The 25,006-nt window shown below is 41.7% G+C and overlaps 1 protein-coding gene across 1 annotated transcript; it reads left to right on the plus strand.

Moving 5' to 3' along the window:
- The first annotated feature begins 6,132 nt into the window (after nucleotides 1-6,132).
- LOC148011200 (protein OSB1, mitochondrial-like) lies at nucleotides 6,133-8,767 on the plus strand. The gene is made up of 2 exons (XM_087670463.1): nucleotides 6,133-7,661; nucleotides 7,935-8,767. The coding sequence occupies exon 1, from the start codon at nucleotides 6,158-6,160 to the stop codon at nucleotides 7,250-7,252; it is 1,095 nt and encodes a 364-aa protein (XP_087526589.1). The 5' UTR covers nucleotides 6,133-6,157; the 3' UTR covers nucleotides 7,253-7,661; nucleotides 7,935-8,767.
- The last annotated feature ends 16,239 nt before the right edge of the window (nucleotides 8,768-25,006 follow it).

Below are 25,006 nucleotides of genomic sequence, written 5' to 3' on the forward strand. Positions count from 1 at the left end.
AAGGCGTTTGGATCATGGGGCTCTAACCCTTTGAAATAAGAAAAATCTACCTTAGTCGCCATTTGTTGATAGAAAGGAGGGATAGAAGGCACAACAATTGAAATGGTTGTCGAGAAGAATTGATTGTCTAATTTGTGTGGGGCTTGAGGGGTGATAGGTGTAATCGATGGAGATCCTCAAGTTGGAGGAAGTGATTGTGACCAATAAGGGCATGATGACTCTGGAATCCCATCCTCCTCGAGCTCTTCATGTAATGTGCCCGCCTATCGGCTGTCCAAGCACGTTTTAGCGGACCATTGAGAAACGAATCTAAGTGTCACCGCTCGGCACTCCCATTGAATGTTTCGGGGTTTATCACCTAGGGTTTCTCGAGTCCACCTCGCAATGGAACATTCGCGGCCGAACGCACTAGGATCGACCTGAAATCTAGGTTCCTAGTTGTCAAGGTCTCTTGACAGCATTCTAGTGTCAGATTTTGGGCATCCTACTTTACGCAGAGATACCCAATCCAAAGAAGATCCATACCGCACTTGGTTCAAAGAGAATGGGAAACGAGAGGGATGCACTACTCAACCTCTCTGCACGTAGGGCATAGTCCCATTCCGGTCCCCTAAAACGGCATGAATCGGGTTCTAACTTAACAATACCTAACATCAACCGACGATAAATCCTTGTGAGAAGCCTCTCAGTTCTTTGGGACCACCCTGCTGTAGGACGAACCCGTCGGGAATTCTGTCCACCCACTTCCCTTGATAGCTATAGTTTCCTAATTAGGTCCTACCACATTTATGTGCGACATTTGAAATCAGCTTCATTAATTAAGCCTTTTAGGAAACATGGTTCGTTCACGTAATTTACAGTATAGACATGAAAACAAAACAAGCAGTCCTTTTAACAAATAAGTTCCTTAACTTATCTTCAAGTTAATCTTTGTCTCCTGCCTATACAGGAGAATTATGTATCCCTTTTGTCCAACAGAAGTACCTAGTCCAAATCACATGGCACCATAATTTCCATCATTTATCTAGAATAGGATCTTCCAACTCCTCCAGAAGTTGGGCTCATAGGGATCTCCAACTCCATTCTGGACAAGCAAGGGTGTCCAAAGCTCCACCTGACCACAAGCGATCTAGGAGTGAGATGCCATTTCCGTGGTTGGCCTTTTTACCACTCGACCATCGACTTGTGAATCGAGCAGTGCCATCTCGAGGTAAGCCACGATGCGATCTTGGAGATTATCCACACGTGTAAAATATCATTCCTTAATTAATCCAATTAAGAGTCAAGCACAATCAAGGCAATCAACCCTAATATCATCTTTTAGGAAAAAAATCCTTTATTCCCATGGAAACTTGTCGTTACAGACCCATGCCATGCATTGGCCATCAACACAAGCCTTGGAATATTTATCCAAATCACAATGCAACAATCAATTGATTGAAATGAAAATATTTAGGGTGTTGTTCAATCAACTAATTGTATTTTTTTCCAAACAATACAAGAATAGACGCGAATAATAATTCCATCGTATATTCACTCTTCCCCTTGGGAATAAAGAGTGATTCAATGAAAAATTTACTTAATACTTGTATGCACATTTCTTAATGTCATTCTTTTTACGATTACGCTATTCATAGCCCCTGACCGATTGCTCTATCAACGAATAAGCCATATGTAACTAAGTGCAATTAACTTCCCTTAATACATGCACTTTGCAAATTCCATCTTTCAAATATGTGAGAAGAGGCCTATCCCTTCCCATGACCTATTCTTGTACATCATAGTATGGAGCCTAATGGATCTCATGCGAGAATCAAAGCAAGCATCGATCAATTTAGAAATACCTTACTTACGACCGGAACCGCAATTGGATTAACAGTGATGCCTTCACCCAAAGCCTCGTGGTTGCTTGTAGGATTGCCATCCGCACGCGACATTCTTCGCTTTTGGAGGCCATCGTCTACAAGTAGACTCAAGAGATTAAGAAGGCGGAATAGAGTCGAGATGGGAGAGTGTAAGAGAAGATGACTAAGTCGAGGATCAAGATAGAGGGAATTGTGTAGCCTCTCGGGTAACTCTTCTCTCTCTCTCTCTCTCTCTCTCTCTCTCTCTCTCTCTCTCTCTCTCTCTCTCTCTCTCTCTCACAATCTCTTGGAGGGGTATCCTTCTCTCTACCTCTCTCTTGCAGCCTCTCGAGGTCTCCTTACGCTCCCTTGTGCCTCCCCATGCCTCATATTTATAATGAATTAAAGAGGAGGGGATAAGGTTGAGAACAAGAGTGGAGGGGCTCTTGAAAGACTCAGTGATCTGATGCTCAGATCATAAATCTGATGGTTGCATTGGCTCCAAAAGGGGGGTAAAACTTCAAGACACTTGTTTAGAAAGCTCTCAATTCACTCCTTCTTCTTTTCTCTATTCGAAGTGCTGTCTACTACCTGTAGAATGCGATCGCGGCGTGAGCGATTTCACCAGTCACTTTTCTTTATTTTTTTCTTTTTATAAAATCTCCAAACTAACTAAAACATCACTTGTCTTTTCTTTTAAATAACTTTCAATTCTATCTTTTTAGGATAATATTTAAAATATAATAGTTTTTTTTGCCCCAAAAATCTAATACGACTCTCGATTTTTTAAATATATTTTTAATAAATAAAAATTATTAGCTATTAAAGTTAGTTAGTTTTTACCTTAGTTAGTCTTTAGTTAGTAATCTTACTAACTTATTAACTGACTAACTAACTTTCGAACTAGTCAACTAACTTTTATTGTGTGGAAATATTACACTTCACCACTCCAGGAGCCCGCCTTGGCTCATGCCATGAACAACACCCAACCATAGGAGTATGTGGGAGGCGTTGCTAGACCTTGAGATCACATGTGCATATAGACTCATGATGCAAGGAAAGATTGTTGTGATCGCCAATTGTAATCACGTTCCAATACACTTATCAAATACCAAAGGCTGCTATACTTGAACCTAACATAGAGAGATTCATATTGAAGCTACATTACATCATTGAGTGAAAGAACAGAAAGAACTCATAACAAAAATAGAATTTAGAATAGTATGCTCATTGAATATTGCACTTCATTGCTATTCCTAGAATACATCATTATATCAGAATACATTGTAATGTGTACATCCTCCTCAATCGGTAGATGACAATATAACTGACTCATGACTCTTCCACATGTGTCTCCTGACTCCTTGTCATTTGGTCCACCCACTGTCCAAAGTGCCCAACATTGAGTGATTTCAATTCGATTGTGTTGCCTTATGCACCATTCTTTGACAAAAATTCTTTGGAACATGTAATCTTTCAACATTGAAGCAAAACTTTTGTAAAGGATTAATTAGCTAGTGTTTAAGTATAACGTTTTGGCCACTTCGGGTTATTTGAGTTTTACACACCATTAGGCATGTAGTGTGTTGTTTGTTGCATGCGATGTGTATGCACACGCCATTTGTCTTTATAATGAAAAACTAGCAACATGTAACATCATAATCTTTGCAAGTGCACAAATTGCACAACATGTGGCTTTTGGGCATGGCCAACGTTGCTCAACTAGCATGATACATCAATAAGTGGTGGGGGTGAATTTTGACAAAAGTTGAGGGTCATTTTGGGAATTTGATGAAATATATTGGGAAATCTAACAAAAAATGAAAGACATAGTATATATTTTGACCAAAACTGTTATTTTAGAAAACATGACTAATTTTGTTCAATTAAGGATTTACTAAGCATATTATATGAAAGTTATCTCTATTATTATAGATTTGGGAGGCCACAAATCTTTACAGGGCCTTTGGAAACCTACATCATAAGCTAAACCTACAAGTTTTCAAAATTAGAAATTCTCCTCTCTCTAACAACCATAACCAAATTCTCCTCTCTCTAACAACCATAACCAAACACACACACACACACACACACACACACACACACACACACACACACACACACACACACACACACACACACACACACATGTGTGTGTGTGTTTTAGTGCTTTCTCGATCTCTCTTTCTTTGACTCTCATCTTTGTTTACAAGAGAGTTGCCAGGGTTATGTGATAATGTGTGTGTTTGTAAGACACTCGCAAGCTCTGTGTGTGTGTGTGTGTGTGCGCACAATGAAATAGAGAGGTAGGCAAGTAGTGTGGCAAGAGGAATGGATGTTAGTAGCACAAGTAGCAAAGCGTGGCAGGCAAGTAGCATGGTGGGCTAATAGTGTAGAGGACAAGTGGTGGATGCTAGCAAGAGCAAATATGACAAATACATCACAAGAGTGGCAAATAGCAACAGTAGGAGGAGACATGGTAGAGTAGAGCATGGTGAAGTGCAATGAAGTGTGGTGGTTGACTAGAGCTTGGAGGGGGAATGGTCAAAGCTACGAGGCGATGCAAAGATGAGTAGACTGGTGGGTCAGCATAGATGGTTGTGAGGTAGTGGAATTGAGCATCGATAAAGTAGCCTTGCAGATCAAGAAGCAATGCTAACACACACACACACACACACACACACACACACACACACACACACACACACACACAAGCTTTGCACATGAGGAACACTACTATGACATCTAAAGCTATGATGCAAATTCTTATGTACTATTAAAGCTCTATGTTGGTCCAAGAATTGAACCTTGTAAAATATTTTTATATTTGGATTTTCTAGAACCATAAAACCATGCATCTTTAAGCATTACTCTATGAGTCTATTGGCTCTTCATTATCACACTTTTTGGTGAACCCTTTAATTATAACTAAATCTACTTCATAAAAGTATCAAAATGCCCCAACCTTTTTTATTTGAGTGCTACATGATGTGTGTATAGTTCCATTATATATATATAACTCCCAAAGGCCAAGGCTATTGTAAGCTTTTTCCTTCCACTCCACTTAAATCTAAGTTCTTGAGAACAACGGATTATTACGGGCCCCCCATGCTGCTTTAAGAACCAGGAGTCACAATGAGTGTGCCATGAGATAATGATGCCTCTCATTGATGCCGAAGTCTCCTAAGATCCACTTTTGAAGCTTGTCCTCCTCCCCCTTAGCTTCTAGGAAGCATTGCCAAACTTGGGCCCATACTGATTGAATTTCAGTAGCCTCCTAAGAAAATGTGATTCAAAGTTTCCTCCTCTCCACAATAGCATAAGCCATTGGAGATCATGTCTTTTCAGCTTGGAACCATAAAACATGCTCCTACTAAGACCTTCCATAGGAACACCCTATCCCCCTTGGGGAAGTATAGGGCCCAGATACTTTCCACCCATTGCTCCAGTTTCTTAGTTGGCAATTGGGTCCCCCAATCATGGTTAACCCAGACTAAACAAGCTGGCTTCCCATCAAGATGGCACTTGATCACTTTGGTGGAAAGTATTTTTTGTAGTTCTTTACCTCCTAATTTAAGATAGGATAGAATGTTATTACCAGAGACATAGGGCCTTAGGTTGTGGCATTTGACTCTAACCCAATTCCATCCTTGCAATCCCCCAGCCTTAGGAAGCTGGCTTCCCAATTCCATCCTTGTAGTCCCTCGGCAATTGAGTCCCCTAGTTCTAGTTAACCCTGACTAAACAAGTTGGCTTCCCAATAAGATGGCACTTGATCACTTTGGTGGAAAGTATTTTTTGTAATTCTTTACCTCCTTATTTAAGATAGGACAGAATGGCATTAATAGAGACACAAGGCCTTAGATTGTGGCATTTGAGTGTAATCCTATTCCATCCTTGCAATACCTCGACTTTAGGAAGCTTGAGGGTGCGGGGCGGGGGGGTTCCGTAGCACTCAAATTGTTGTAATTTTAAATGTGATGATATCTTTTAATTCCCAAATTTGAGGGGGATTTCAAGAATTTCAACAAATTTTGGTAATTCTTCGATGCCCCAATATTGTAATTAATTAATTAATTAATTTTTCGAAGATGGCTCCAATATTGTTCATGCACTATGCGATGTGATCTTTTAATTCCCAAAGTTGAGGGGGATTTCAAGAATTTCGACAAATTTTGGTAATTCTTCGATGCCCCAATATTGTATTTATTTATTTATTTATTTTTTCGAAGGTGGCTCCAATATTGTTCGCCCGCTGCCTGTGTCATGGGATAGTTCTCTGCGAGTTCGTTCAGAAGGGCGACTGGCAGTGCATGGCGGCTGCTGCTCCTGCGGCATCTTTTCTACGGCGCACATCAAAAGCGATCGCATTCTCCATCAACAACAACACCAACAACAACACCTGTCGGCCTCAGGTTCGTCTCTTTTCGTCGTTCTTTGATCTCGTTGCGAGAGAGGAGCAGAAGCAAGAGGAGCAGCTCCGAGAGGAGCAAGCAGACAGCAAATCTCAGGATTCCCAGGAGCAACATTCAGGACCCTCATGGCATCATCAACGCCATCATCAGATTATCAAATCAGTCCAGGAAGAATCAGACACAGTAGACTGCACAAAATCCGTTCAAGAAGAGTCAGACACGGTAGAGTGCACACAGGCCCACTCACAAACCCTAGAGAGTCCAGATAGTGCCCCTCACAGGCCTGGGGTCATCGATTGCCAGGGCAAGCTCCTCAATGAGATGAGTCTCACGGGGTACCTCATCAATGATGTGGATGTCACTTACTTGGACACAGGCCGTGCTGTTGGTTATGGGTCGCTTCAACCTGCCTCTGTGAGCAGTGGGTTCCGGTTTGTCCTTGAGTTGAGGGATGAACTGGCTGAGATTGCCTCTGCACACACCAAGAATGGTGATTTGGTGCATGTGTCAGGGGTAGTTCAGAAGCTGCCTTCATGGTCCTATATTAAACAATCAGTACAATGGACATGGCATCTTCAAGTTTTCGACCTCAAGCTTGTTAAGGACCTAGGTGTACTGTGGAAGCAATACTTTAAGGACCCCTCACAGTGGTGGGACATCAGAGATAAGTCACGTTTCTCTGTATCGGGTGATTTTATGCACAAGCAGAATCGAGTAGTACTGTCAATCAATGATGTGCACACACCAATTTGGGTGAAGCACCGGTTGAACAATTCTTTGAAAGGCAGAATGCCTCACTGGATTGACTTGTTCGCAAACCCACATGATTGGTGGGACAACCGAGACTCTAAATTTACCCAGTGGTCTCCAGACTTCAGGCACAAAGAATCTGGGGTATCTCTGTGGGTCAAGGATAAGAGCACTCCATCCTGGGTGTTGTTTCAGCTTTCAGAATTGGACAGAGAAAAAAAAAAAGATTTCTCCAGTCCATAAGGAACCTTTTTGTTGTTTAGTCCTACCAGGCAAAAGAGATTTCGTGAAACCCACGTGTGGCAGGTATTTGGATGTCAGCTTTGTTGCAGAGATGAGCGAAGCAGTGAAACTATGGTGCCTGATGAAAGGTCTTTTATAGAAGTAAAATTAATGTTGCTGCCTGTTCGTTTTTCATAGTCTTTGTTTTGCATATGACTATGCCTTGGAGCTCCCGCAGCATTTTGGTTGGGTACTCCTGTTTACTTGCTAGGTGTGATGTCTTCTGGGCAGATCTGCAAGCATTTTCTTTATATTTCATGATGGTGGAAAAGGGCTAATGAATGGCTTTCTCCTGTCCTATTGCCTGACATATGTCCTCAACTTAGTGCTGGTACACTTGAGTGGGGAGAATTTCGTATAAAATAGAATGGTAAGGCCTGAGCTTTTGGCAGATCCAAAAGAACATATGATCTCTCTCTCTCTCTCTCTCTCTCTCTCTCTCTGGGTTTGTTGAAATTGATGTCAAATTACAGGGATAGTTTGTATGTGGATACAGTCTTTGGAGTTTTTGTATATCCTTCACAATGGCTGCAGCTGAGTTTTGGGCTGCAATGGGGAGCTGAAATTGATGTCAAATTATAGGGATGGTTGGCATGCGGATACAGTCTTTTGAGTTTTTGTATATCCTTCACCATGGCTGCAGCTTGCTGTAGTCAGAGAAAACAACCTGCAAACAAAGGGAGGGACAACAAGAGGCGTCTTGAAGTGTGAAAATTAAAGGCTGAAGGTTGAGGAATGCTGAGGAGGCTGAATATGTGTAAAACAAGCAACGAGGTGTAAATACTGTTGAAGTGGGAAATAGCGTTTTGGTTTCAATGCTTCCTTTTCTGGCTACTGAAATAGTGTTTCAGGCAACCATGTTAGTCAGAATCTTATGTTGGCCCAAACAATTCAAAAACAGGTGCTGTTTGAGTGCATGCGTTGATTCTAAGGAGCTAATGCTAAGTTTAGCAGGGTGGTTTTTCAGGTATGCTCTTACTGAACATTGTCAAGTGATTGGCTGTCACCATGGGTAGGTATGTTACTTTGATGGAAAAGAGCTGTGATGATTAGTAAGTCTCTATGCACTTAAGAGCTAACACCAAGTTGAGGATGGTGGTGTTGTAGATAAGCTCCGGTTGAGCATCATTAGGTGTGGTAGAGCATTCTTGAGATTCAAAGTGTTAATTAGTTGCCTCTAGGGATTAGGTTGTTTGACCTCCAGGCTTTTTATTGCTAGTGGTTACAGCTGTACTTCACGGTGCAAATTCAAGCTTACAGCATGAAACTAGGAGGAAGAAGACTATACTTTGAGAATTTTAGCGCTCTGGATGTTTTTGTTATGGCATATTCCTGTGACGTTACAGCAAGAGGCTGCATGTGCTTTGATTGTAAGGTTCTCTTTACATCTATGGGAAGGTGGCCTTCAGCGTGGCACAAGATTTGAGCTATTTATACAGTGTTTTAGGTTCCCCTGCAAAAAATTCTCTTTCAATGTCTTGTATGGCTTGCTTGTATCATGCTACCTTTCTCCTAAACTAAATTGGGGTTGCTCGATTACATTCAAAAGTACAATTGAGCTAATGAGCTATAAGTGGCTTGACAAAGATTTCTTTTTTGGGATGGGAGGTGGACTTTATTTTACCTTGCATTTTGCACAAGTACTTGTGCCTACTCCTAGATTATGAGCTTTTTCATTAGTCAAATGCAATATTGATTAGAGAAAGGAGACCTTTCAACCAACAATTGATGTGTCTTAGTATATCTTGGCGCCTGTGGCAATGATGCAAAGAAAGGATACCTTTTGGGGGATAGAAATAGAACAAATTGGAATGAACCTATAGGCCCATTGATTCTTACTATCGATCCTCAATCTTTTATTCAGCATATTGATGCGGGTGTGGCTATCTTGAAGCAAGTTGGGTAGTAGCAATAGCTCCTTTCATTGGTTCCACTCATAGTAAACCATGTTTACTTAGTAGCCATTCTGGATAAAATAGGGGTTAGATGGGATACCTTTATGCTTATTGTTGAGGAAGAGATCCTTCCTAATGAGACATTACATAATATTGTAGTTTCAATTGTGGATATGCGTTCCCCAAGGTCTCTAGATTCTTATTCCTTTCTTAGTTAAGCTTTTTGTTGGTTTACTCAATGTCTCGGAATTTTGACACAAAAGGTTGCTAATTTGAATTGAGCCTAAAGTCAATTCACCCATTGCTCTTGGGGTCTTGTTATTCAAGTAGATCAAAGCTATATTACTTGTGCCACACTTACAAGATGCCTTTGATGAAACTCACTAAAAACTATTGGATAGAGGGGTAGGTTAAACAAATTAGGAAAATTTTGGATACTAAGAAACCTAATGATCCACTTGTAAGCTTATTAACCATTCTTTCTAGGCGAAGAATTCCTATACCACTTTGGTTTTATCTCACAATTTGTATGTTGGCTGTGAAACTTTTGGAATCATAAAGAGCTTCAAGTTGGTGTAGGCTAGATGGGGGTCACCAACATTTTAGAAAGTAGATACAACTATGACTCATAATATGATTTTGGACACAATTACCTTAGTTGTGAAACCTTATTGGTAGGTGATCCATTTGTCCAACTTTTTTGTTGTCCATAATCTATTCCATCTTTGATTCAAGGTAATCCTACATGCCAAGGTGGTTCTTAAGAGAGTATTTTTTCTTTTTGATTGATTTGATAGTTGTTATCCAACACCCATTGGGGTGAGCTTTTAAGAGGGTCTCGACACTTGTTGACTTCTGTATGATTTGGGATTCCAAAGCTTGGAGAAGAAGTTTGAGAGCACACAAGAAGTGTACTAAGAACTATCAATGTAGAAGGATTTCTAGATACTTTGTCCTAAATTGAATGGGCGTATATAATAAAGTTGGGTAAAAAAGATCTCTTAGTAAGGGAAGTGTATGCTTGGGTCATCTTAAAGTGTGTTCACATGCATTACTATTGAAACATGGTAACAAATTCGCCCTAGGAGTGATGCAATGAACAAGAGTTGACACTTAGCATAGGGAAGTGCCAAGCTTGTTGGACTACAATCAATTCACAAAGGAGAGTAAATCCAAAGCTTTGTGAAAAGCTTTTGACTTTACACGGCTTTGTGAAAATATCTACAAGTTAATTTTATGTCAGCATATAGGCCAAGTTGATTTGTGATGCACAAAGTGTCTTTGACATAATGATAATGTATCTCAAGGTATTTAGTGTAAGGATGGAACATTGGATTTCATGTAACTATCCAAGTGCTTTTATTGTCAATGAAGATGTTAGTGGAAGATGGATTCCAATAGGCAAGTTAGATAAAATGCATTTTAGCTCAACCCAATCAATTGTAGTTGTGAAAGTTGTCCTCTTGTATTATGTTTCACAACTAAAAATGGTCACAATGGGTTGCTTCTTTGCTTAGCTACAATGTGTATGAGTTGACAATCATGAAGCAATAACCATGTGTGGCTACATGAGTGTTGTAATAGTGAGCCCAAATATTTATAAAAGCAGGTAAATCTGGGGATAATCATTTCCCATTGGGATAAAATAGCCCAAAGTATTGAATATGACTCAAATAGTGAAAGACATGATTTATTTCTTTCTAATACTTGGTGCCTAGGATATCCATTAACTTACTCATTTGTTGAGTTGGCAAATTGAATGTTAGGTCTCTTAATGCATATATGAGTGAAGCATTTAATAACCAATTGATAGAGGAAGACATTGAAGTACTCTTTTAACACCATGAAGGCTCAAGTTCAAATTTGTCTCCATAGGAATAGCAATAGTCATCTATCCAATCTTTAAGAACAAATCCATGCAACTGCCCTAAGATACTTTATTTGGCACAAAGCAATGCCTCAGTCAGATTGTTTAAACTTTATGCCCAAATAACGATACAATAGGTCCAAATTTGACATGTTAAAAGTTGAATTCAAACGAGCCTTAAAATTAACAATGTCTCTCAATAGGACCAATGAAAAACATACCACAATGATTAGAGTTATATCTCTAACTATATATGTTATACAAGTTGCTCTTAGTTGGACAATTCTAAAAACTATGTGCTTCAAGAATGCTTGTATTTTCTCATACCAAGCTTGATGTGCTTGCTTTAGACTATATAAAGCTCTTTTTAATTTGTATGCTTTGTTTCTTTCCTTTTTTGAACGGAATCATGAGATGCAAATACATATACTTGTGCAAGTTACCATTAAAAATGTATTTTTTAATTATCCAACTAAGGTACATCCTAACATTATGAGCCACTAATGCACAAATGTTGTAAATTGTTGTCATACCACAAGTAAGAACAAATTAACATTAATGCCCTTCTACTTAGAATAACCCTTTTGTCACATGTCTAGTCTTGTAGCAATCAACACTATCATAAACTTGTCAATGTTCATTGTCAACTTGTTAATTATCAATACATGAACTTGTTGACACATAGGTACAAACTTGTCAAAAAATGAACTTGTCAACTTGAAAATGATCAATTCATCTTCATGAACTTGATAGCTTATCTAAACTTGTTAACTTGTCAATATAACAACTCATTGACACATAAACTAGTCAACGTGTCAATATATAGAAATTCATCAATCCATCGATATATGACTTGTCAATTTATAGATACATGCGGCTATTGCCACAAATAGATTGTGTACTGGAAGATTTTATATTATGAGCTTCAATTAACCATGCTATGGTTGTAAGCGGGCTATGGGCTTCAAAATGTTCTTGAGGATATCAATAATCTCCAAAACGGGTGGACTACTTTCTCACTTCATGTATCATAATATGAAGGCCTTCTTTCATTGCATCCTATTTATGTTTTTATAACGATGCTTGCTTGTGAGATAAGCTCAAAACCTTGCACGACCTAGCATGAGCACGGTGTTTCATGAGCAGTGTTGGAAGATGATTCTCTCACTTAACTTGAAAACGAGATGATAAGGATTGCTGGTAAAGTGAATGACTTTGTCTGAGTGCTAAACTTGACTAGAAACTTTGACAATACATGGAAAAATACCAGTACACCCAATCCACAAAACAACCTCTATGTCTCTTATAGCCACAAACACACTGAAAACACACATAATGGAGAGCAACTACCACCATAGAATAATAAAGCAAAGACTTGTAGTTTAGAAAATAAACACGCATTAAAAAAAACATGTTTCAAATAAAAAAGATTCAAGAAACAATCATAAAACCAAAATAATTCTTTGTATTGAGTACAAAAAGCATGCAGAGAATCTCCATATCTCAAAATTCTATGGTTGTGATACATCAAGCTTTCTGCACCTTGCTTGTAAAAGTGTGAAGAAACATACTATTTCCTCCAAAAAAACTTAAGGGTGACTCTTCTCCTCACACTCATATCTCAACAAAAATCAGAGAAAGGGGCCCTTAGCTCTTCATAATTCCCCTTTATATAGACTTTTACTCCCCTCACGAGCGACTAAAATTAGCTTTAAAGCTTCTAGCTTTAATCATTTTTAAAACTCATTAAAAGGCTATTATATTTTTTGCTTTTCTTGTTGCATACGATGCTATTCTCTAGAAAAAACACATTCGATAACCATGCTCTATTTCTTGCAAAATCAGTATTGCAAACATGCCTCCAAGGCCGCCAACTAGCATTCTCCTTATATTGACACACACAAAGAAATATGACCCTAGCTAAAATCACGGCCAACTCCCATGACCACCACTACTTGTGAGAAGACCACCTCTATCCTCAATAAAAACCGATCGACTAGAGTTATTCATGTGAGAACATTGCATATTTCTTCATTATGCGAACCCAAGGCAACTCAATCAATCAAACTGTTTTGTTGTTAGAGGTGTTCTTCTTCGTGCATTGAAACCTAGTTTCTGGAAACATGAAGGCAAGGCTTACCCTTTTGGATCACAATTCAAGTGACTACAGCTCAAACCATATCACATGTTGTCTCATACACACAGTTGTGGACAATGGAGTCCTTCATCAAATGCTCTCACAAAGCACGTACTTACAGATTGGTGCTTGCCAGCCCATCTCTAAATCTTCAAATATATTTTTATGATCTTCCCTCCCTTAGCTCACAGAAAATACACAAATTTGCAATCATGGTTGGTTACCTAAATTAGTGTCGCTCTACAATATTCATGGATCTTCATGCTTTGACCCATCCATAAACTCACAAAGGTCAAGCACTCTCCCTCATAGAATACATCATCTGTTCCTTTCTCACTTCTTAGTATTGTCATAGGGGCTCCATGAATGGCAACAAGGGCCCTCAAAATGCTGAATTGAGAGTGTTCAAAACTCTCAAGAAAACTTTGATTTGAGTAAAGGATTCTAAGAGGTTTGACTCCTTTTGCCTTGCTCTTGCAATATCTATTTGGCCAAATTTAGTTCAAGACTCTTTAACTCCTAGTTGTTGGATAGTAATGAAATGTCTTGGATTAATGATGCTTAGAGCTAAGCAACACCACACATGAGCTCCTCTTCCCTCTTCATATGTAGCAAGGATTGCCAATGCTTCATGAAGGGGATGCAATGGCAGTGGAGAAGGAGAAGAGGAATATGTGGGAGAGAAGAGCACACACAATGTAGGTGCTGTCCAACTGAACTGACAACCTTATTGTACTGTCATATTATATATGAATAAAGAATGGGCGGTCACAGTATACGGGTAGGCCCAGAGGCCTTTTACCCCAACAACCTCCCACTAAAAGGCCAATGTGGCTGGGGAGTGAAAACAAAGAAAAGAAAAGAAAACAAAAGACAAGGTGAGGAATCATAACATCTCACCCAACGCGCAATCGGAAAGCGAGCTGTGCAAGAAGTGTCAGGAACCTTTGTAGAAGAAGAGTCAAGCATCCCTGAGTCCATGACATCCAGGAGATAAGCGATCCCGCAGCTCCATACAATGGAGCAATCCAAGAATGCTTCTCATGAAGCAAGCACAACTCATTAGTGCACGGCTGTAAAGCATCAGAGTCACACATAGCATCAGTGTGGCGCATATAAGACAGCGGAGAGCAGTCAAACTCTCCAGAGTCAATCATTGAAAGAGGGCCAACACCCGAACACTCGTCCAACGGGGTCTCAAGACTACATGTGGCCTCAGCAAAGCGGAAGACTGACATATGGTTGGCTGTCTAGCCTGAAAAACTACAAGAAAACGGCTCTCATGAGCCTGGAAGGGGTCTAGCAACTAACCACCAACATCCTGACCCTGACTGCTATGCATAGCTATGTCATTTGGGCCAATAAGTGCTTCATTTTCAACATAAACAACTTGCTGTAATGGCATTGTAGCTGCTATAAAATCAGCCATAAAGCATACTGAACGCTCATCAAGAGGGCTAAGAGGTGTCTGTGTCTCATAGAAGACAGCATGACGACTGCGTATGACCTGCTGGGCATTCAAATCCCATAATCTGTAGGCCTTAAAGTCACCATCTCCATAACCAAGGAGGATACATCTACTTGACATAGGCTCATGTGGCATACATACAGATGCTTGGCAGCCAAACATCCTCAAGTAATCATAGGAGGGTTGCATGCCACCCCATGCCTCATGGGGTGTAATACCATCCAAGGTCAAGCACAACATCTTGTTAACCAAATAGATTGCTGTCATAAGGGCCTCAGCCCAAAAGCCATAAGACAACCCAGTTGTGGTAAGCATAGAAGCAACCTTTGCCTGTAAGGTCAGACACATGCCATGAGCAATCCCATAATACCGTGGGCACAAGAAATCAATGCCATACTATTGACAAGAGGTCTGAAAGATGGGAGAGAGAGAATGACTCTCATAATCCATCTGCAAGCACCTAGGCCTGCTACCAGCAGAATCCATAAACCTGTCAAGCATAACTGCAGCATCCTCAATCTGCACCAAGGGAAAAGCACAAACACGATGGGTAGCATGATAAAAAAAGGTCACAAATTATTCTCCACCAAGTGACTGGAAAGGCATATGTCCATATACTGCATAATCGACAAGATCTAGAGGAGCATGCCTCATACGATCACCATAAGCCAAGGAGGCTCTGCAAGGACCAAGAGTACAATCAGGGCAAGCATCAAGATCTGTAAGTAACATAGGAGGCAGCAATGAGTCTGAACGAGACAAGATCTCCATCTCTCTGTGGTGCATATGGCCTAGGCGATAATGCCATAACAATGCATGTGGTATTCGGATAACTGCAACCATATAATCTCCCACATGAGAGACATGCACTGGGTAATGAGAACCAACTCGAGAACCTCTGGCCAAAATCAAGCAACCATGACAGATCTTCCATGACCTATCCTGAAGAGAAACATAGTAACCTGCATCATGCAACTGACTAACAAAAATCAGGCTCTTACTGATCATGGGAATATGTAGAACATCCCTGAGCACAAGAGAAGTCCCATTAGGCAAAGCTAGGTATATGTTCCCTGTACCAACAATAGCATAAGTCTGCTCAAGGCCCAGATCAATACATCCATCAACCTCCCTGTAAGAAGAGAACCATGCTCTATGAGGGGTAACATGACAAGATGCCATAGAGTCGAAAAGCCAATCAAAGGCATGGGCCTGATCATTGAGCAAGTAAGCTATAGGGAAACTAGATGACAGGAGGACATGCTCAACTACATCATCATGGGTAACTGCATGTACCTCACCACTAGAAAGAGTGGTAATACCTGCTGCATCGCTGACTCTCTGCTCATGTCGAGTCCGTCTCTGTCTCTGCTGCTCTCTAATCCGTCTAAAGCATTTTCTTTGAACATGCCCAAGCTTCCCACAATGGAAGCAAACAACATCTGAAGTAGAAGAACGTGTAGAAGATGACAAGGAATCCAAGTCATCATGAATAGGGCTATCCATAGCATCCACGGAGCTCAAGCAGTCAAGGGCTGTCCCAACATAGGGAACCTGCTCATAAAGACAATCATCTGCTAGTACATCAATGGTAGAAGCATGCTGCAAATGCTCATGAAACCTCAATGGATGGGAGGATATAAAGGCATCAATCAAGGATGCAGAAGCTACCACATGAAGAAGAGTCGTAGCCAACTGCATGACATAACCAACCACAGTACAGTAAAGCATAAGACATTTGTCATAAGAGCATATGATATTCAGCCATGAAATCAGCCCATAACCAGATGCATACGCATAGCTCTACAGTACATCATGCCACCAAGGAGCATCCAAGTCAAGTAAAGATCGACAAGTGGCAAATCACCCTACAAGAGTCAAGCTCCAGGTGAAGCCTAAACGTCTATACAACAATATCCAAATAAGTAGCTCTGTAAGATATACAACAGTAGACCATGTGCATAGACGGGTAAGCATACATAGCATCTGTTCTCTAACATGGACGAGCAACAGGAGCCCAACTAGCATAGAAGCTAGACAATAGAGGAGCAAGAAAGCCATAACTGTAAATCCCAAGCACTATCCAAGTCCACTGATCAGTAAGTATCCCACGTATCAAATGCAAACGAGCAATCACAGCTCAATAGGCAACTACCAAAACAAGGGAGTAGTTCACTGCTCAATACCTGTAAGTGCATCCAAGTAATAGCCAAGATCCATAATCGGAGCATCCAATCCCATATAGCATCCAAGGTCGTAACGGAAAAAGCCAAGTCAATGTCCAACTTCTCAAGGAAATACTTAAATGAATGTCGAGACGAGCTCAAACAACTTCCATCCACAACAGCCAAAGCATAAGGCATTCACCAAGACATCATAACCCGTACTGGGTAGCCTAGGCATAAACCATGTCATGGATGAAATGCTAGCTGCAAAGAAGTGATAGTCAAATCCAAATTGAGCTCTAATCTCAGTTGAAAAGCATTCTGGAGTATAAACAAGACATGTAGCATAGTCCAAATATATCATGACATCATACCGAGTAGCCGGGAGCACCCCGGCTACTCGGTATAACCAATAGGCATAACCCAACTATAGCATAAATAGCTTCAGCCCTGAAGTTTCCAGCAGCATATAACCTATGTAAACTGAGCAAATCAGTGTTCAATCCAAGCTCAAATCCATAGGCATACATTCCCATATGTATAGGCACCAACCGGGCATAATCGAGCGTCAAAATGCCAAGACTTGTAAGCATAAAATTGACGTAACTGGTGGTTGCCCTATTTTGGGCAGATCTGGGATTGTTCAAAACAGTCAATGGCTGAGCTAAATCAGCTCCAAATGCGTCTCACATAAGAGGCATAACATCCACAAGTGATCCGATATCAATAGACATCAGTAGAAGGATCACATAAGCCATAGGCATATAAATACATGCTGTCTCAAACCTGAAATCTGTTGCAAAATATTCTGTCATCGGAATTTGGCAAATCTGACATTACATCACGTCCGAAGTGTGCCAAAACCCCAACTTAGACTCTTACCTTGCATGAATCGGGTTCCGAATGCCTGAGATATGACAAAAAGGGTGATTTTTGGGCCAGATTTTGAAACAAGCGCAAAAAAAAAACGTGAGCTGGCTGGGGGGGTCTGCTGTCCCATGTGTCAACAATGGGGCCTAAAGGGGGCACAAATGGGGGCCAAAGAAGGCCTACACCAAGCCTCAGCAAGCCTTGATAGGCTAGAAGCAAGATCCAAGTGAAGGAAGCTCCAAGAGGTGTGAGCTGTGGCTGCCCACAACCTGTAAAAACCCTGTTGAGCTGAAAACTGAGTGAGAATGAAGATCTCATACCTCGTGTGGAAGGCCGGGATGAGCTCTTGAAGACCCGCTCTGATACCAGTTGAAGGGGATGCAATGGCAGTGGAGAAGGAGAATAGGAAGATGCGGGAGAGAAGAGCACACACAATGTAGGTGCTGTCCAACTGAATTGATAGCCTTATTGCACTATCATATTATATATGAATAAAAAATGGTCAGTCACAGTATACATGGGTAGGCCCAAAGGCCTTTTACCCCAATACTTCATTCACCATCCCATCACTAAGATCCACCAACAACTTCATAAAAAACTCAACCACACTAGCCCTTCATCTCTTCCTTCCTCTGGATGTCCCATCCTTCAGTAATTACTCTAGTTTCAAGAATGGCTTCATTCCAATTGAAGTCCTTTGAAAAATGAATCTTATTTAAAGAGAATTCTTTGGCATCTATTTTTATTTCAATGCAATGTACCCTAGCAAAAAATATTCATTGAAGATCAACTCTGTGCTCAATCACACATGATTTGAGAAGTAGTGCAAAGTTGAATCTATGCCATGCAATCATACAAGCATTGCTATATGCGAAAGATGGATGCACTAAAAAATAGTGCTTAGTCTATCTACAAGTGCTCGTGTGTTATGCAAGATGCAAACACAATTCCTTGATTACTTGGAAAGAAATGGATGATTACAGTGAGTGAAGCAACTATCATTCATATCTTCTAAGAAAGATAAGTAAAAGGAGAGAAGGAGGGTAGCTCGCATCATTAACCTAGTCATAGCACAATTGTCTATGCCATTTGGATTAAAAAAAAGAGTGGCGGTAGGTAGTACTCTTGCAATGTAGGCTCTTGCTTTAATAGTACTTTAAGTAATCTAAGATAATCACACGTAGTTAGGAAGGCTAGGTCTGGGAATGAAGTGAATTCATTAAGAAAGTGGGCTATTGAGTCGTATAGGTCTTGTAGTGTGAAAGTGAGGGCTTCCTCAAGCTTGGTGGCATTGACATTGTATATTGTTAAGAAGTCATATCAACCGTGGATCTCTCAATTGTAATCCACTCCTACCCTTCTTGGATATGGCACGAAAGTAGGGTTATTTCTTTTGAAGGGTAGGGTGTTACAAAACGACATCTAGGTTTCTGTGTTGCCTTCCCAGATACGCCTCCTCCACTTTGGTTGGCACTCATAGCCCTTCACTATTTTGGGCACTTCATAGACTTTGTTCTCCTAGTAGTCTTTGGAGCATCTGTTCCCCATTGGGTAGAATTCTTCTCTCTCTTAGAGGTCCACCTATGTCCCAACCTCCTTCTAACATTGATCACCACTTCCACCACCTTGGTTAATAATACCCTAGTCAATGTGGTGGGGAATCAAAAATCAAAGTTGAACTGTTCATGGTTATTCTCTCTACTCCCAGAATATGAGTTCAACATTATAATTTATTGGGAAGCAGTCTTCCCTAGGTGGGATGGGCGCTATTGCACCATTGCCGGCTGAGCATTTAGCCTTCTTCGTGCTTGCTCTGGCATATGCTTTCTCTTCGTTTTGAGCTTAGCTTTCCTGTTAGTAGGGGTGTCCACTTGCTGTTGCACTTTAGGTCATGGGGAGAGAGGTTGTAGGACTAGCTCCCCCTCTTGTTGTCTCGTTTCAAAGTGTTCTGCCTCTACCTCCTCCCTATGTTCCTGTGGTGCTCCTTTGGTGAATCCCAGGGCATCCACTTCTTGCATCGTCAAGCCTGTCCTCATAGCAAATAGTTCCTTTGATCTTGTAGGCTTAGGCCGACTCTTGCTACTTGTGATGGCATATGCAGCCACTGTCTCAAGGCCTTGTGGGCAATCCCCAGCTTTCTTTTCAATGAATCAACAGTCTCCCCTTCTTTCGATTGGGTGATGTCCATGATAGTGTCGAGGAAGGCGTGTTGTTGGGTCTCTAAGCTCACTTGTGCGGCCTTTTCCCTGCTCTCCTGCAAGCACCTTGTCCCCTTTTGCCCGAGCTAGATGGTGCGCTAAGTCTTTTACTCTTCTTTCACTTCTGGTTGTCCATTCTTCTGTCTTCTTTTTCATTTCTTTGAAGCTTTCTCCCTGCCTTTGAGCTAGGATCATCAGTCTTTGCTCTTGTTCCTGAATTTCCCTTTCTAATCTCTTCTGCTATTCTAGCTCTAAGGCGACCTTCTTCTTCAAATTTTCTATGTCTTCTTGATACCTTTGGGCCCTCTCTTCTCTCGCTGCTTCCAACAACTCCATGGTATCCTAGACGTTTTTCATCTCCCCTTATAGCTCTCCACATAGTACTAATGGCTCTTCATTCAGTGGTTGCATGCTCATGAGAGCCTGTGTTTCTTCAGCGAGCTTTGCTTGCTACCTTTCTTCTCCTCCTTCCTTGGCCTTGAGCTCCTCCTTTAGCTTATTTATTTCTCTTTGACACATGGCCACTTGGTAGGTTTTTCCTAGTTGAAAGGCTACCATAGTCTTCTTTTCAGCATCTAACTCAACAACAACTATTTTTTTTCTTCTTTTTCTCTCTCAAGCTGTGGACAAAAGTTCCTTAACATAGTCGTCATAGTTCGTGGACGACGGCAATGCAATGGGGGTAGTGGTTGTGGATGTTTCAAATCTCTATCTTTTAGGATCCTCCCTCGACTCGGCATCTTGCTATTGCTCGTCTCTTCATCCTTGTCACACTGGAACTCCTTCACCTCCCTCTTGGGACATCTCTTTGCTGACCAAAAACTGCACCTAGGCCATGATGTTACTGGCATCGACTTTAGGTGTAGAGCCTTGGGTGGTTGTGGTTGTTGGGGTTCTCAACACTAGGCTGGTTGGAAGTGGGTGAAATAGACCTTTACCCTTGCTCTTCATAATTGGTGGTGCTATAGCTTCTAGCACTTGGGTGATAGAACTTGGGCCTTCATATCTGGGTGGGCTCATGGTAGCCAGCTCTACTTCCCTTGCGGGCTACTCCACTGATAGGCGGATGGCCATGGCTATGTCTTCTTCTTCTCTCCTTCTTAGCTCCTCGGCTTCTTCCTCTGCTTTCCTCCTTCTCTCCTCTTCATCCCTCTTGGATTCCTCTCTATCATTTTTTTCTCCTTTTCTTTTCTTTTTCTTTTGTCTTTGGTGTTTTTGGACTCTCTTTGAGCTCTTTACAGGTTAGCTCTCTCTTTCTTCCTGCTCTCTTGTTCATCACTCTCCGTCATCTCACTGGATTGTTCCTATTCTTGGTGGGGAGGGAACTTGTTTGGTGTTTTGCCAACTCCCTTGCCTTCTTGTGCTCTCTAATGATGGCCATCAATACCCCTCCAAACCCAATGTTCGAGGCCTTCAATGATGATTTCTTCCTTGCCTTGGAGGCCGAAGACTCACCCCCCACCGCTGGTCTTCCACCTATGGCTAGTGCTTTTGGTGAAGTTTCTACTATCTTTGGAACGAAGCCATTTAGGTTTACTTCGTCAAATTTACTTTGTCCAGGGATTTGGTTGCAATGCTTTTCAACATAGGTTTGTTGATTCGGCTCATTAGTGCATTATTGTACATATGACTGGAGAACAAGGCATGGACCGTCTTCACTTGCAACTGTGGACCTCTGGATCCGGGATGTTGGTGAGATGGATGCCATCATTGGTGTGAACTAGGATCTTGTCCATTCCCAACATATCATATATATCTCTTTTGGGCTGTCTCTCAATCTTGTTGGGTAGGCCCAATGCTCTCTGCACCAACTTAGGGGTTAGTTCACTGGCGGGTTTCATGCAACAATGCCGCAGTTCCTGTTGAAGGTTTAGAGGAATTCCACACGCTTCTCATAGTCAACGGCTTGTTGCCCAACTTCCTCCAAGTACTTCTGTAGATTGCATTGCTTCACAATCTATTTTATGGCTTGTTCTTCCATTGCCACATCCTCCAAGTTCAGGACATGCCTGAACCTAAACTAGTTGAAGGCCCTCATCTCCACTGAGAGGCCATATTTAGCTCGTTCCTCTTCCAAGAATAGAAGTTTGCCGCTCTTCTCCTGACTTGCTATTGTGGTCCCTGTCCCATTTCTGGAATGGTTGTCTTGCAATGATTGGAATTAGCTCCATTTTATCCTTGCGAATGGGTACCTTGGTCTATTGGCACTCGTCACAGTGCTTTACAAATCGTGTTGCATCTTGAAAAAGAGTAGGCCACCACAGTTAAGACTGCAGTACCTTGTGGGCCGTCGTAGTCTTCATACTCATCCTCTAAACTGTCCTCATCTGACTGCTCGTCATCTCCTAGGTCTTGATACTATGTTTTCTTGTCATTGGTGTGACTAAGGCTCAATTGTATATCAAGTTTAGATCATGGACCTTGATCCATTGCCACTTGGGTTCGTCCAAGAGATCCTCGAGTGGTTTAAGATTTGTGGCTGAGTCACAAGCTAATTTGTCCATTAGGTGCTCTAAGATCTCATGGAGGTCTTGTTTGTTGTTTGGGACATGGAATGTGATAGAGGTGGGTCGCCCATCCAAGCTTCTAGCCATCATGCAGACTGGTACTGAAGGTGTGTCTCTGGGCTCACTAACTACCTTAGTAGCTTTCTCGTATTCCTCCTTATTCAAGAATGGCAGATTGATTATGGCTAGCACATGCATCCGATCTCGCTCATCCTCAGGGCAAGGGATATACTTGGTCAGCGGTCTATAAGATTTTCTAATCTGAGCACCACTCTTCAGCATAACTGAGATAGTGTCTAGGTCGATTGGTGTAGTCTTTCAAGTATCCATCTCTATTCTTCTCGCTTTCATTCAATTGCCTATGAAGATTTGACCGTTGCCCCAGTCTTCTATGACTTGTGCATTGTGCATCTAGGGTCGGCCTAACAAGATATCGTAGTCCACTCCTTTCATGAATATGAAGCCGACAGAAAAATATACTCTTGTGATCTTCAATGGCCAATTTTTTAGCACTCCGAATGGCTTTACTCTTGTTCAGTTAGCCAGTGTGACGTTGAACGTAGCATTCTCGACAGGTGGGTTACCCCAAGCCTGGGGTACTGGGTGGCTATTGAGCACATTGACTCCTACCCCCATGTCTACAATCCTTTTCCTCATGGTATCACCAAGAGCTAGGATCGGCAAGATCGCATGCATCTCCATGCCTTCAGTGCATTGAGTGCAATGTCAGGCTCAGTATTTGTGTTACTACATCTTGGTCTTGCAAGTCAACTCCCATTTGTTCTGGTGATCCCTCCACCCATTTCTTTAGCTCTTGCCATAGCGTTGGGTGCTGCCTAAGCAGATCTCCTAAACTTAGGGTTACAGGGGTGGTCACTAGAGTTGTGAGAAGATTGCTAGTTGCTTGTTTCTCTCCCTAATTCTGCGCTCCTTGGCCAATGGCCTTAGCTAGGGTTTGCTGTCCTGTGGCATTCAAGCTCTGTCTAGGTGGCACAATTTGAGGTGCAAATGTGTCTCTAGGTCGTATGGGAGAGACTGGTGTGATGATGCTAGAGAGATCATCAATCTCATCCTCTAAGATGGTCTCAACATCCTTTAGGTGTTCCTTCTCTCACCCGCTCCTTGACCTTTTCTATGGCTTCGAGTTGGCACTTTGGATTGGGGTACTCCCCCACCTTAGCACTCCCTTTCTCAGCAATCTTTGGAGCAGATGTTTCTGCCTTAGTGTCTGCAACTTTCTTTCCAACAGGTAGTGTCGTTGCACTCTTAGTCTTCATCATAACCTTTGCTTTGCTTTTCTTCTTTCTTTGCCTATGAATTTTCTTTTCGATTGAGATTGCGTCTAGGTTATAAGGCCATGGAAATGATATGTCGGCCTGCTTCATCTGCGTGAGCCATAAAGTGCAACGGGATGGGCGTGGCCTCCTCATCGAGTGTTTCAACATGGAAAGACCCCAATGGAATCCGTGGTATGATTGCCAAACTAGAGGATGGTTTCTACCTAGATCAATCAACAAAGAGGTGGGTGATTCCACACTTAGCAGATTTGAGATCAGCCTTATCTCGATTGGCTTGCTCCCTCTAGGGGCAATGTGAAGAGATGTATCTTGGGTGACCACAAGTCCAACAAGAAATTGGCTCTTGGGTCTACCCTCATAAGCCTCTACCTCACCCTCTTCCTAATGCCATCATTGGCATTGGTCGATAGGCCATAAGAACTAGATTGCCCTCTTTGTCGTACGAGACGTAAGAGTTCACATAAGGCTCCTCATCATTGGGTTCCTCAATGTAGTGGATTGGAGTGTTGCTTGGTGGATGGGTTATGTAAGGTCTAGGTGGCCTACATATGCCTGTGGGATTGATTTTGATCCTAGGGATGACTAGCTTTGCATGGTTAGGTGCCAGAAGGGCCAATGGGGCTCCTCTCCCAAAGAAATTCGGAGGCCTATTCCCTAGATAAGACTGGTTGTAAGGCTATGAGTATGGGAGTCTCCTCGGTAGTATTTTCAGTGCATGGCATCGTGACCGAATCTACTACAATTGGCACACGGTTGGGACCTAGGGTCCTAACACTCAGTTGGAAAGTGGTTTCTACCACAATACATGCATTGGACATGTGGACGTGTAGGTCTTCTTATCATACCTTGTAGTTTGGCTAGCTCCATTTTCATCTCTCCTAGCTTGTGGCTTGGGTTAGTGCCCTTTCCTTTGTCTTAGTCGCTTGGGCTTATCATTTGCTAGATGTTGTTACCCTTTTTGAGGTTCTAAAGTTGACTTCATCTCAATTTGAGCTCCAAGAGCTTCTCTCCTTACGTTGGTCATCCACTCGTGTAGCCTCTTCAAAGACCCTAGCTAGTGCTTCTCTCTGCAAGCTTGAACTGCCTACCAAGCCCTTATAGAGTTTCTCACTGCATATCCATTCTGCAAGCTTGAGTTGCTCGCCAAGCGCTTATAGAGTTTCTCACTGCATATTCCGTTGATGAACACCGTGGACACCGCTCTCTCAGTGGGTCGTTCATTAGTTGGGATTCTCTTATAGAGACTCTGCATGTGAGTAACGTAGTCCCTGATGTCCTCTTTGTCCCTCTACTTGACATTCATTATTCGC

The sequence above is a fragment of the Lygodium microphyllum genome, chromosome 28, assembly GCF_053477565.2.
Source record: "Lygodium microphyllum isolate KBCC chromosome 28, Lygodium_microphyllum_v1.1.10, whole genome shotgun sequence".
NCBI lineage: Eukaryota > Viridiplantae > Streptophyta > Polypodiopsida > Schizaeales > Lygodiaceae > Lygodium > Lygodium microphyllum.

Bases quoted from the DNA above. Each gene is read 5' to 3' on its own strand.
- LOC148011200 (XM_087670463.1), top strand. From the start codon at position 6,158: ATGGCGGCTGCTGCTCCTGCGGCATCTTTTCTACGGCGCACATCAAAA.